The 14604-nt window shown below is 39.7% G+C and overlaps 1 protein-coding gene across 4 annotated transcripts; it reads right to left on the reverse strand.

Moving 5' to 3' along the window:
- Positions 1-2105: 2105 nt before the first annotated feature.
- On the reverse strand, positions 2106-6923 carry LOC113278177 (myosin-7B-like). Of its 4 annotated transcripts, none has more exons than XR_003325347.1 (4): positions 4108-4133; positions 3521-4004; positions 3317-3442; positions 2106-2665 (listed from the first exon to the last, which is right to left on the reverse strand). XR_003325347.1 is itself a non-coding variant. In XM_026527081.1 (4 exons), the coding sequence occupies exons 3-4, from the start codon at positions 3423-3425 to the stop codon at positions 2313-2315; spliced, it is 462 nt and encodes a 153-aa protein (XP_026382866.1). In that variant the 5' UTR covers positions 3426-3442; positions 3521-4004; positions 4108-4139; the 3' UTR covers positions 2106-2312. The 4 variants fall into 4 exon arrangements, 3 of the variants coding, with proteins under 3 accessions (XP_026382866.1, XP_026382865.1, XP_026382867.1); XM_026527081.1 differs by having other exon boundaries at positions 4108-4139; XM_026527080.1 differs by having other exon boundaries at positions 3317-4004; positions 4108-4139.
- Positions 6924-14604: the final 7681 nt, after the last annotated feature.

The raw sequence follows: 14604 nt of genomic DNA on the forward strand, positions 1-14604 counted from the left end.
ACTCAGCAATAACCACCCTCATACGAGAGGGAAATATTACCGGAAGAATACACAAACGAAACTTCAAAGGTGATGAAGTTTTCAGTGTAACCAGAGAACCACCAATAGAAGATTGGATGAGGGTACCCATCATCTTTTCAGCCTCGGAGGCACCAGAAGGAGGACAAAATCATAAAGACCCACTAGTGGTCACAATGGCCAACGCACTCCCCGAACACGAGGGCGGGGAAGCAAAGAATAAAACACTACCCTGGACAATGCCCAAAATTTTGATCGATGGTGGTAGTTCTGTCGAAATATTATTCTATAAAACATTCAAACAAATGGGCCTCAAAGACGAGTGCCTCATACCCTCGACTTACAACATATTTGGCTTCAACGGGTCTTCAACCCGTCCAAGAGGAGAAATAACAGTAGAAATCTTGGTTGGAAGAATCCTTACCTTAACCACTTTCTGTGTGGTAGATGTCTTGTAACCCTACACAGCCATTGTCGGACGATCCTGGGTCCACGAAATCAAAGGAGTGGCCTCCACCTACCATCAAAGGCTAAGATTTTCCACGCTTGATGGAGTGGCAGAAATTATTGGAGACTCTGACGAAGCAAAGTATTGCTACAATATGGACGCCCAAAACAGCGAGAACAAAGTAAACTCTCCAAAAGCACATGCGAGGAGGGTTAGAAGTATTAATAACTCTATTAAAGCCCATGACTACATTGCAATAAATGATGCACCAGCACGCTTGTCTGATGCCTCAACTTCATGCAACACCATAACCTCGGGACCGACCACACGGCCCTTGTAGCAGTCACATAACCTCCTCGATGAGGGAGAAATCGAACCTCGTCCTCATAACAAGGTCGGAGGCACACCTAAGAAACGTCATGGAGAGTATCACACAAGAATCAACCTGGAACAGAGAATGTTGGTCCACAACCAACAAGCAACTTTTAAGGAGTTAACCTGACCAAGATCACGGCACATCATGCTACAACCTCCATTCGGCAACAACAAGCCGTTAACAGGACACATGGGAATCTCTCCTCAAAAATTGGCTAATGATTGTATTATAGACGCTACGTCCACGAGCGCCTTACTATCCTTATTCGAAAGTTACTCGGGTTACAACCCTTGCCTCGCACAAAGATGTCCACCTCAGCCGGGCACAACATACAAAAGGGGAGAGCACACCCTCTCCAAAGTCTTCGGCGATACATTAATTCCTTGGCCATCCGTCAAGATGGCACAAATGTTTCCAAGACCGATTAGGCTCTTAAGCAAGCTTATCTCACAAAGTAGTCTAGAAGCAAAGACCAAAACGTTGCTTCAGACTAATGAGAAGCATTAACGCAATTATAGCTTATCTCTCATTTAGCACAATATACAGCCCATGAAGGTTGATATCCAGAAGTCAGGGCTTCGAGCCCTCCTTGTAAGCAGGTCATGCGATCTCCCTCGAAATGTACTAAGGGCTCACACCCTCTTTTGAAATTAATAAAACTATTTCTTTTGTGTATTACCTGTTTACACTGTGTAGATTTAAATTCTTATCATCGCATGTGTTTACTTTTCCTTTCCGATTTATATATGCATATGGGATAGTTGCATCATGCTTGCATTTCCAACAAACACACAGATAGATTCAACAACCATGGCATGGTGCTGGCCACACCTCCCATCCTATAACAAAACAGTGCGGGTCAATTCACCCCAAGTTACCTTACACGGACAACAAACCTGAGGTAACGTCGTCCCGATCATGATATCGGACGATGTCATAACATAACAGGAGATACCCAGATTTGACAACTCTATCTTACACCACAGTGAGGAATGAACAACCAAGGTATCACCCTTGACAATATTCTCCAACAGCAAGGTCAAGCAACAAGTGCTCCTACAATTGGCACTAAACAAAATATACAAGGATAAACGAAAGTTGCTACAATCCTAGTCTAACACCATAAGAGATAGCATGTCTAATAAAGGAATTGATCACTCCTTGGATATGTTACCCGAGGTTGGACCAACAATGTACAATCGAAACTCTTTCACAGCCAAATCATGATAAAAATATCATACGATTAAAACGAAGGTGGTCGCCAAACGTCACTGTCAAAAAGAAATTAGTAACAATATCAAAGATGCCTCCCACATACGAGGACTTACCACAAAATAACAATAAAGTCATGCCTCCCACAACTGAATACTTTCCAATAAAGACGAAAATGTTTCCACAAAGGTGCATATGAACCTACAAGACTTATGTTCAACACGAAAAACTAAGAGAAAGAGGCTAAAATGAGCAAGATTAAGTCTGTTCACCATCAGGAGCCCGTTGATCGTCGTCCCCTTCATCCTCGACGTCAGTGACAATCTGCACAAGCTCGGACTCGACAATCGGGGGAGGGACCACGATGTTCGCAGCAGTAGCAGCGGTGGCTCGTTGACGCTCTCGAAGGGCAGCAGCCTTACAAGCTTTTGTCATCAGAACCTTATACTCAACATGAAGGTTATTCAACTTCTCATTATTCTCCGTTTGGGAATCAACTAATTCTTCCTCATGAGTGCTCACCAACTCATTAAGCTCCTGACCAAGGCCCCGCCTAGCCGCTCTCTCTTCCTCCAATTGACGCTCCAACTCTGCCTTTTTCTTACAAACCTCTGCAAGAGCAAAGCAAAAAGATTAACACACGCCAAACATCATGGCGAAACAATACACAAACTGATGTACAAGTGACCTTCGTTTCCAAGCAAAACGACGGCTAAATTCTGTTCTAATAGAATCTTTTCGGCATCTAGAGCACTAAGACGAACTTATACAGGAGTCACATCCATGTCACCATGAGGACAAGATATCATATGCCTATCCCGCTTCTTCTCCAGGGCAACATAATCCCGCTTAAGCCTCCTCAGTTTTTCCCTATCATCTTCAGCCTGTGCTATGATAGGCATATGATCGCATTGCCAATTAATAAGACTATCTTTTTGCGCCCTGAGCACCTTGATCTCATTTTAACGCTCCACGGCTATTCTCTTAGCTTTCTCAAGCAAATCCCTTAATTCCACAGTGCGTCTCCGATGTACCTCAACGTCCTCCTGCAACTTCACATTATCTTGCTCTAAGGAGTAAACCTTACACTGGCGTGCGCTGACATCCAGCCTAAGACCACTGCGTTCTCTAGCATGTCTATGACCAACAATATATAACTGCTCCTCCAATAGTTTGACCATTACTACCAATACAGGGACTATTTCAGAAGTCTCATCCCTATCAAGAAGGTGCAATATTAAGGATATAGAACGGGTAAATACCTTCTAACTCCTTCTTATCCCGGTGAAAGGCTGATGCTTCATCCCTCGCCAATGCCAATGTGGTACGAAGTAGTTGAACCTCTTGCTCAGTAGCCTTGGCCTTCCTCATATCCACGCGAGCCTCGGCTAACATACCAATCCTCAAATTGTTGCTCTAAAGATACAACAATGATAAGAAACTGAAACAAGTTAAATACCGCATACCGATAGCACCAGCTGTTGGTGTGCAGATCTGTCCAAAGACGCCATGACACGCGCTTGCTTGTCATCGCTCAGCTGAGCATACCTATCTGAGCATATGACCTTCATCGACTCGGATCCGCCACTAAACCAGGGCGTAAAAGAAGAAGCACCAGACAGACCCGCTGGAGCAGAAGGAAAACCACTAGCAAAGTTGCTTGGTACACTCGGGGTGCCACCACCAACACTCGGAGTCACCATAAGACCATCGCCACCAACATCTGCACCCCCGCCAACGATATCCCTCGCCTGGGGCAGAGTTATCTCCGATCCAAAGGCGGCACCAGGATCGGAAGGATCAGCCAACAAAGTTTGATCAAGGTCCTCGAATAATGAATCGGAGACATCAAACATTTTATTCTCACCAAACAAAGCATCCACATCCACTTCCATGGCATGTTCAATCGCAGCAGCATGAGCATTCGATGGCCCAGCACTATCAGTTAATCTTCTCCTCCGCCAAACAACACAATTACATTGGCTGCTAAGGAAAAAAACAGGGGCAAGGTATATATATATACGTCAAAAAATCAGGACAATTATTTTTTTACCTTAGCATCCTCACTAGCTGGGGATGACTGAGACAAACGCCTACGAGGGATAACCCACTTAAGCTCCCAAGGTCTATAGGTAGGAAGATGGGCGCACATCTTAGGAATACAAGGAAGAACATTTCCAAGCTCATCCCAAACATAAATGTAAGGTCCCACAATTCGAATAGGAGCAACAGGCCACTTGGGATCATGAGTCTTGGGAATAGTACGTTGAGTAGCAACAGGAGGATCCAAGTCGGAGAGATACTGAGAATCTCGAGCGCTCTTCCGAGACCTGGAAATCCCAACTCCAAAACCATCATAAGTATCAGACTGATGACACCAGTAATTCTCCACAAAAGTATCAGGATTATACAGATCCTTCTGATCGGGAGAAAACCGGTTCAACTCGTGCTGAGTAACTTTGCCTTGGCTTCGGCGATTACACTCTCGGGCGATCCGATAGAAGTTACCATTGGGCTGATAAATGGCTCCCTGAGGTTCAAGCTTACATAGCACCTCGTACTGGAAGGGATTTAGCGGACAGTACATAGGAAGACGAAGGCCGACGTCAAGTTGACCCACTGAGACTATGATCTCGTTAGGACCACAAGGGTTTTTCTCGAAGAGATCCTTATAAAGAACGCCAAATTTCCCCTCAGGAGTGGCATTGAACCGTTTGAGACGATGTCTAACCCTCACCGATTCTAGAAACGCCTCATCAGACAGGCCGGAGAAACGCTCAGAACTAGGAGTTCTCATCGAAGCTTTTCCGGGACTGATAAAAAAGAAAAACAGAAGAAAAGAAGTGAGAACAGTGGCTAACATAATAATGAAAAACTAGACTAAACGAACATACACAGGCAAGAACTGCCGGAAATAATGGTAGCGAAGCTTCACAGCCGGAGCAAAAGAAGGAAGTTACGGGTCAAAATGACTGTAATAACCACATAACCCAAAAAATGGAAAGGAACAATGACAGGAATCATTGGTTCTAACAAAACCGAATGATTACATACAAAAAGAGATCGACGATAATCATCGGACGAAACAAAAGAAAAGATAAAGAAAAGGAACCATACCGTCTTGAGGAGCGAGATGGAGAGTTCCTCCCAGACATTATAAATCTCTTTATAGGAGAATAGAAGTTAAGGAGAAACAACAAGAGACAAAGGAGAGAAAGAATGAAAAAGCTCTGAACTCTGAAAAGAGATATTAAAGGCGACATTCTCTCCTCCCAATAGATTTTATAAGAAACCGAAGTACCACCAACCGGCGCCTCAGGTTCAATGGGTAAAAGCGCATTAAAAATACAGACGTGGCGTTAACCGAGGACGTGGCGGAAAAGTTGCGACGGTTACATAGCTTTCTTCCCATCATGCCCTCGGCAAGTTGCAAAGAAAAGGGGCAAAATGTGTGGGTAAAATACCCGATGGCCATGTGTCGACATCCCAAGGGATGAATATATGATAAGATGATGAGGTTGGAGTACCAAATCACTCGATGAGAGAAGGATTTGTCTCAGTCGAGACAACTGCACAAGCACCACATGAATGACACGTGTATGTAAAGGTCTAATCTTCTCAGACGGTCAAATCTAAAAAACAAGACCGCATTTAATGAAGGATAAGAACATGACTTGGGTAGTTGGGCATCGTGACAAAAGACTTTGGATATTTAAATTTAGGTCATATAGCTAAAAACGAAGGATAAAGGGGGTCTCAAATTATAAACGTACTAAGTTACCTTACTAGTTTGATTTAAGTTTCCACCCTTTAGATTTTCAAACATTTTTCTTTATTTAGTATTTTATATACATTTTTTTAAATTGTTTTTATATAATTATTTTTATTTTATTCCCCATTTTTTTGTTAATCAAAAATCAATTAAACTTTACTAAAATGGAAATAAATCGATTTATTTTTTAAAATTTATTTAGGGCTACTTTCATAATCAATGATAAGTAATTCACCAAAACTACTGATTTGGAAGTAGAAAAATTTGGATATTTAAATTTAGGAAAATTGAAAAATTCAGGAATATTTATTTATTGGCTTCTTTCATAATTGTTAGATAACTAATTTTTTTAATTTTTTCTTTGGCAAAGCTCAGAGGAGATTTTTTTTTTTATTTAAGGAAAGAAAAATGAATAGGGCGACTAAGACAAAACCTCAGAAGAAAGGAACAGAACAGACAAAAATTAAAAAAACATGTTACAGTTATCAAAATCTATAAGTAGACAGGTTCGACCTATCATTACCCAAAGTTGGACGAATGAAAGATGGTGGCTCTATCCACCATTGAGAACTTGAATAAGCTCCCCATTTCGCAAGTAAATCAGCTACGCCATTTCCTTCTATGTAAATGTGTGAGTACCTTAACTGGATCGTAGATAAAAACCTTAGACAGTTAGCTCAGTGAACAGCTAACTTCCATGGCACCAACGAAGGATCTGAAAAGGCTCTAATGATATGCACCAAATCACATTCAAACCATAATGGAGACATCCCCCTACTTCGAGCAATTGTGAAAGCATAAATGGCTCCCCAAAATTCGGCAAAAACTGAATTGTCGATCCCAATTGATTGTGCCAAACAACCAACAACTAGAATATTATGATTCCTAAAAACAACACCACAGCCAGCAAGACCGGGATTACCTAAAGAGCAACCATCCGCGTTAACCTTCAACGAACCATAGAGAGGAGGAGACCAATTTACCTCGATGATCTTTGGTTCTTTCATTGCCTCCTAAAAAAAATCGAAGAATGCACAACTCCGACATTTTGTTGTGAGCATCACCCTTACCAATTTTCCCTGATTCGCTAATAAGCAATTTCCACAGCCACATGAATAGGAGTAGGTTCTAAGTCAAAACGCAATCTATTTCTTATTGACCAGATAAGCCAAATGCAGTTAATAACAGCCACCCAAATCAACTGTTTGATTTGTGAACTAGCGTCGTGTTTACGTATGATAACAAAAAGACCACGAATAGAAGTAGTATTTAAGAAAACGGAAAATGGGTCATTTGTCCAAATATTTTTAAATCACTGTTCAGATGGACGAGTAAAAAATAGTTTGGGTGAAATGGTCAAAAAAAAAATAGTCATCCTAGCTTAAATTTAAAAAATAGCAAGGATGAAAATGGATACATTCTGTGTAAATTAAAAATAAGAAAAAATATTTGAAAATGGGCACGATGAAACTGGTTACATCCTGCCTATTTTTTACATTTTTGTCCATTTAAACAGTATCAAAATCTAAATGTCCTTTTCACCCAGAAATTGTTGATTTTGGTCTTTTTAACCAATTTTGTGTTAAGAAAATGCCAAATATTCTCCCAATCCAATTCCAAAGAGAAGATGCGAAAGTACACTTGAAGAATAAGTGTTGTTGCGTTTCAAAACAGCAAAGCCTATCACATAGGTTGCAGCATGAAGCTGTAACTTCCAAACCACTGCAGCCCTTCTAGGGGGTGTATTAACATCCCATACTGAAAAATCATTATGAACATGCTTTCTAGGCCTACAGTAAGCAAAAACACCTTTCATAGGAATCATACCTGAACTATCTTAGAAGGTTTAAATAGATCTGATAATTAATTTGGATAAATTATGAAAGTAAAAAGATTCCAAAATTTTAAAGCTTAGAAAATTTTATTCGTGGGGCTACTTTCATATATATCCGTAAGATAATTAATCTGCTAAAACTAACGATTACGAAAGTAGAAAAATTTAAAAATTTCAAAGTCTGGAAAATTTTATTTTTTAGGCTACTTTCATGATCTCTAGATAGCTAATTTGAATAAGTTTCAAATTCAAAAAGATATGATTAAGACTTAAAATCGAATTTTAATAGTGATGGTAGCTTAGTACTTTTACCTATTTTAGCGACCTTACAACTTTAGTCCAGGTGGGTGAAGAAAATAACAGGTCTAGAATGAAACCCAGACGCTCGAACTAGCGAGGCAAAAAAATGCTTCAGAAAGGACAGTAGATACGATGATGATGACGGCAAGGGTCATATGGGCACGAATTTATCGACCAAAATCAAACCCTAGAAATAGCCCCTAGACAACTTCAATTTCATCAACACCGACACTAAACTCATCTTCCAGCTCCTCCACTTACACTTTCAATGGCGTCTAAAGTAACGGTGGTGGAGGTGGCGATGATGGTAATCAGGTTTTCAAAATTTCTTCATCAAGTAGTCTCAAAATCCAGAGAGGTGATATCACAAAGTGGTCAATTAATGGTACTTGCGATGCCGTTGTGAGTTTTCCACTATCTTAAATTTCTCTTTCTTTTAACTCAATTCAATTTGATTCCTCTTAGTTAATTGCCTCTGTAATTTCTAGGATTTGGTCACAAATTTAATAATTTGGGTTTAGTGGCCTGGTGTTGGTAGTTGTGTTAAGAACTATATACCCCACTCTGGAGGTGGTGATGGTGGTGCAAAAGAGGTGGAGGCGGTGGGATAAGTGACTAGAAGTGTAAACCTCTTGTGAAGGTGGTGGTCAGAATCGTAGACCTCATTCTGGAGGGTGTGGGATTGGTGATTCTCATATGTAAACCAAATTATGGGGGTGGTGGTGATTAAGAACGGCTTCCAATTCCCTGAATTTTTGACTAATAGGTGGAACTGGTGGTCGGATTTGTAGAATTCATAGTTAGGCCTGTCAATGGAAGAATATCCGCCGGATATTTAGAAATCCGATATCCGACATGTTAAGCACTATCGGATATTCGATATCCGATAATATCCTATAGGATATCAAAATCAGATATCGATTCCGATAGGCTAAGCTGTCGGATATCCGATAGTATCCGGTTATAACAAAAAATTTTAAAAACCCTTGTAAAACATTTTCATAATTGACACTTATGGGATATTTATCCGACAATATCCGATAATATCCGATACTAGACTCGAAATTAGGATAAATTACAAATAAGTTCCTATACTATCGGATATCGGATATTAACATTTCGGATGGGGTCTAATCCGTTTCTGATATGTTAAGGAAGAAATATCCGATAAAATATCCGATCCGATATCCGATATCCGATAAAACGGATAAAATCCTATAGGATCTCGAATATTCGGAAACGGATACCGGATATCGGACAAATATTGACAGGCCTATTCATAGTGGGTTGAGTGGTGTTGGGTTTGACGGTGGGGTCAGTCCAACTGGCTGAGTTCGGGTAGGGTTTGGGTCCCCATTTCGCGTATCAAAAAAAAAAAATCGTAAAACCCTAGTCCACACTTCCCGAATGAACCATAATATTGGGCATACCAAAATCTTCCAAGGCATACTGAATGAAGACAAAAAAGGTTGTGAAATAGCAAAATCAGATAACCCCTTAACCCAATTTTTTTTAATGGCAAATCTGTCCTTTACGTATTAGTGTTAATAATCTTGATTAGTGATTAAATATTTTGTTTAGTGATTAAAATAATTTTCAGAATTATAAGAGTTGTTTAGATGAAAAATTTGAGGAAAAAAAAATCAAAGTTTTGGTTTGGTTAAGAAGGAGAGAAAGAGAAGGAGAAAGTGAGAAAATTCTAATTCTTGATTCAATGGAGGATGAGGAGGGTCATCATTTATCTAAAAAACCTAGGAAAATACATATCAACTACAACAATGATCCATAAATGGCTGATTTCTTAGATTATGAGAATGATTTTACACCCACTCAAACTCAAGCTCAAACTCAAACACAAACTCAAGATGATGATTTTTATGAGCCAAATCCTGATGATGAAGACATTGATGAGGAACCCAATGCTTCTAATACACATGTACACTTATATCCTATACTTAATCTCACTTTTATAGCTCTCAATTATCAAAAGTTAAGTTTTTTGAATCATGGTTCGGCGAAACAGGTTGAGGTTCGACTCACATCTATGAGCCGAATCTACCAATTGATGAACGGTTCGGCTTACTGAATCTGTTTACTGCATGCGCCGAACCTATAATTTCCAATTCCAACCCTTTTGCTAGACACTAGTTCGGCTTATATGAAAGTTTCATAGTAAGCCGAACAACATCCTGAATATCCCAGAATAGAATCATTACTAATTCGGCTTACATATCCAATATCGTATGAGCCGAACATGAATTTTTTAATTTCTGGGTTGAAATATTGTTACTGGTTCGGTACATATGGAGAATATCGTATCAGCCGAAACCTCTCATGTTCAAGGTTCGGCACATAATATGATTATCGTCTGAGCCGAACATGAATTTGTAAATTTTTGGGTTAAAATATTGTTCGTGGTTCGGCACATATGTAGGATATCGTATAAGCCGAAACCTGTAAATATTTTTAGTTCGGCACAAAATGTGATTATCGAATGCGCCGAACCTTGTTATTATATTCCCTTTCTAGTGTTTAACCTTGTGATATTCTTTGTAGATCGTGCTTGGACCCATGGAAAATCAACCTGATCCAGTAGTGTTTAACCTTGTGATATTCTTTGTAGATCGTGAAGGACAAATGATTCGGCGCGTAACTAACATTAGAGGATAAGCCGAACTCTATAAATTCGGCGCATAACTGTTAAGCTATTCATTAAAACATGAAATTGAAGGTGTCCATAACCCAATCCCAGCACCATTAAAAACAAAGTTCAGCACCTAAAAGCAAAGGTGTTTGTAACACCATAAAAGTGTACTTAAAACTTAAGAAAAAGTGTACCATAAAAGTGTACATAAAAGAGCATTTAACCACGACCCCTCTTCTTAGTTGCACGACCACCTCTTCTTCCACCTTGGTCTTCATCTTCCGACGCATCATTACCTGGACGGTAGCACCACCTTGGCTTGTACCTTCACCAACTTGTCGAGACCTCTTAGTGGTAGGCCTTTGTTCGGGTTCCTCGGGTCCTTGTCCTTTCTTGATGATTGCATCCCACTTGTTGATGAGGTATTTTTGTTCTTCCACGGTCATTGGTGTTTTGCAACCAAGTTTGGCCTTCATTTTTTTCAACATCTCCCTACCCGCGGCAACCTATTTTTTCATTTGTCAACTTATAACCATGAGGTTGAAGAAATTTTTACCATAACTAATATATGAAAATAGTATAAAGTGAAGTCATTCTTACCATAATCTTGAAAGCCTTGACTACATCTTCGGAAGTAGACTTGTTGGTGATCTTGATTGGCTTCGCCTTCCCCTTATCAGCTATCTTTTGCCTTTTCTTATTGATAATGAAGGGATGAGAAATTTGGTTATACCAATCCATATAGCCCGGATCCTCTTCACATGGATCATCAAGTAAAGGTGTTAACTTGGACGCATCTAATGTGTGATTGTCTAAATTATTCCAAAACTCAATGGTGGGATCAGGATCATACTTTGGTTCCCAAGATGAAGTGGTGCTTTTAGTTCCCTTACCACTCTTTGGTAACAACCTGAATTTCTCGTCAAACAAAGGAACCTTTTGGACGCATCCTAATTGACGGAGTACTCGCCTAGGATCGTATATAACATAACCACCGGGATACCACAATGGCCCATGATACATACCTACCGGCATATCCTCATCTTCAACAACTTCATCTTCTTCATCTTCCTTCTCATATGGTTGAAAAGTGACATCATCAACACCAAGACGGTCTAACGTCTCTCTCAAACTTGCCACCAACTTATTTTTGTTCCTTTTCTTGAAGTCCTCGTACGCGTACCGTGCTGCAGTTGGCTCAGTATCAACATAATCGACATATTTCTCAAATACTTTGGCCAAGTTCAAAATTGGGAAATGGTCATATATCCACTCCTACATCCAAAGAACCACATTAAAAAATCAAAGGAATTGAATTGATAGAAACAAGTTTTACTTGGAAACATCAAAGTAAGAATAAAGTTTGCAAACTCAGAGAACTGTTCGGCTTATATGGATCAAGTTTTATAAGCCGAACCAAGTAAGTAAAAACTTCGGCTTAAAAGATTTTATGGTTATAAGCCGAACCATACTCTGAACTCCCAAAAGTTACCTGGAGCAAAGTGAAGTTCCCTCCGATGTTTGTACTTGTCAACCTAGACGCGGTGGCAAGTTGGTCTAGCAGGTAAGCGAGCGTAGCCGTTCCCAAAGCAAACTTGTTACAAGTTTCAAGATTCTTTACCAATTGGAGATAATTAGCATTTACCTTGTTTCCGGTAGTGTCGGGAAAGATGTCTCTACCAAGAGTATAAAGCAAGTAGGCAGTTCCGGTTTGCTTCACTTTGACGGGATCCATTATCAACAAACCTTGTGTGACTCTTTCCTTTGTGTTCTCAAACTCCTTTTTCAAGTTACTCAACTTGATCTTCTTATTCTTCTTATTTCTGCCACCTGGTATGCAAACGGTATCGACATCTTTAACTGATCGACAAAACTCCAACTCAGTTTTCTGTGAACCCCAACCAAGGCATTCCAGGTACAAATTGTATAGATCATCCCAACTCATGTCATAAAAATCAGCATCCACACTTACACCCCTTGCTTTAAGGCCTGTAATCTTACTAGCCTCATCAGGAGTGATTGCCATCTCTCCAAAAAGTAATTGAAATGTGTAAATTTCTGGACAAAAGCGCTCGGTAAATGCAGAGGCCGACACACTATCATATTACTTATGTCCATAATTGATGATAGGCCATAAAGCACTGCGCTGTACGTAAGCAATCACCTCAGGAACCTCTTCATCAAGACTCCATTCCGCTTCCCTCTAGTGTCTCAATACTCGAACTGCACGGTTGTGATCAGGAGTCTCATAAATTTTCTTCGCCCAAGAATCGGCATAACCAATCAACACATTTCCTCCATCTTCCGGAATACCATGAGGCAAACCATCTGATCGAGGTGTAATTACGTCATCTTCATCAGGAATGTGTAAACCAGTGATCCGTCGATCATCATCGTTCTTCTCTTTCTCGGGTTCTGCCACCTTCTTACCTTTCTTGTCTTTCTTGGGTTTTCCTTGAGGTTGTGTTTCTTGATGAACTTCTTGATTATCATCAACTTCTTCATCTTCAGCTATTCCTTCTTCTTGTCTTTCAATTCTTACTTGTTCAGCTTCTTCTTCTAAAATTCCTCCTCTACCTCCCGCTCCCAATTTTTTCTTACCTCCTCTTCTAGGATCGGGAGTTTTAGAAGTAGAAGGTGTTACCTCCATCTTCTTCCTCTTTGTAGCTGCATTGGTCCTGACACAAGTATGAAAGTTATAAGACTAATTCGAACAACAAAGAGATTTGGAAATCAAAAAAATTGTAAGAAAATAAGAAGGCTCGGCTTACCCGAAATAAGAAATATGAGCCGAATCATGTCTTGAAATTTTTATTAGCTTACACAGAGAGTGGATCGGCTCATACCACAAAAAAATTATAAGACGATCCTATATATTCGGCTCACAACCGATACCGTCGAATAAGCCGAGTCTATGGTTATGAACTCAAACATGTATTCGGCGCAACATGATATCATATAAATAAGCCGATCCTATACACTTGTAAAATTTATGAAATTTTAACAATGATATTCGGCGCAACCCTAATACTATCGAATAAGCCGAATCTAGACTTATGAATTGAAACCTTTATTCGGCGCAAAACTAATACAACAATACAAGCCGAGCCTAAGCACATGCAAAAATTCTGAAATTCAAACAACAATTATTCGGCACAAAACTAATACTACCATACAAGCCGATCCTATGCACATGCAAAATTTCTAAAATTCACAAAACATATTCGGCACAAAACTAACACCATCGAATAAGCCGATCCTAAATATAAGTCTATGTGTCACTAAGTTCGGCTCAAAACGGATTTCAGATATACGCCGAGCCGTTCATATGCACTTTCAGGGTTCAGTTTCAAGAACAGCTCGGCGCACATCTAAGATTTGTTTTGCGCCGATCCATACCCTGTAACCGCCGCAGAAACATGATTTTGACGAATTAAATCAATCAAACCAATCAAAAACATCAAATACGAGATGGGTTTGTAGAACTAACCTTCTTATTCTCATTTCTGGAGTTGGTTCTTCTTCAATCTCTTCTTCCGGTTGATTTTGTGGTTGATTTTGAGTTTCTTCTTCACTCTCTAAATCTTCTTGTTCTTCAATGGGTTGTTCAATCGCTCGATTAGAACGAGATACTGTCTTACGACGAACCATTATATAGATGAGTTTAATCGTCGACTAAATTTTCACGAATCGACGATTAAATTTCGGCGATGATACGATGAAAAAAAAAAGGAGAAGGTGGGTTCGGCTGTGGAGGATGAGGAGGAAGAAGAAGGGGTTGAAACTGATTTTAGGTTTATGATTATAGATTTTTGTATTAAGGTTAGAGATAGATTAGTAATTTATAGGATTTAAGGGCATATAGGTAATTAAACCACCCATAGGATACCCCTTATAAAGACACCCAAGTTAGGACTAGTCCTTTGTATGCCTTGAAAGTTTTTGGTATGTCCAATATCATGGTTCTCCCGAATTACATATTTTTGAGTTCATAAATAGT

Source organism: Papaver somniferum, chromosome 5 (genome assembly GCF_003573695.1).
Source record: "Papaver somniferum cultivar HN1 chromosome 5, ASM357369v1, whole genome shotgun sequence".
Lineage (NCBI taxonomy): Eukaryota > Viridiplantae > Streptophyta > Magnoliopsida > Ranunculales > Papaveraceae > Papaver > Papaver somniferum.

What these genes read in the sequence shown, in the direction of transcription:
- LOC113278177 (XM_026527080.1), bottom strand. Translation starts at nt 3,449, where the DNA reads ATGTTAGCCGAGGCTCGCGTGGATATGAGGAAGGCCAAGGCTACTGAG. An exon ending in GGATAAGAAGGAGTTAGAAG is followed by an intron (nt 2,666 to 3,316) that starts GTATTTACCCGT and finishes TTGCTCTTGCAG; the next exon opens with AGGTTTGTAAGAAAAAGGCA.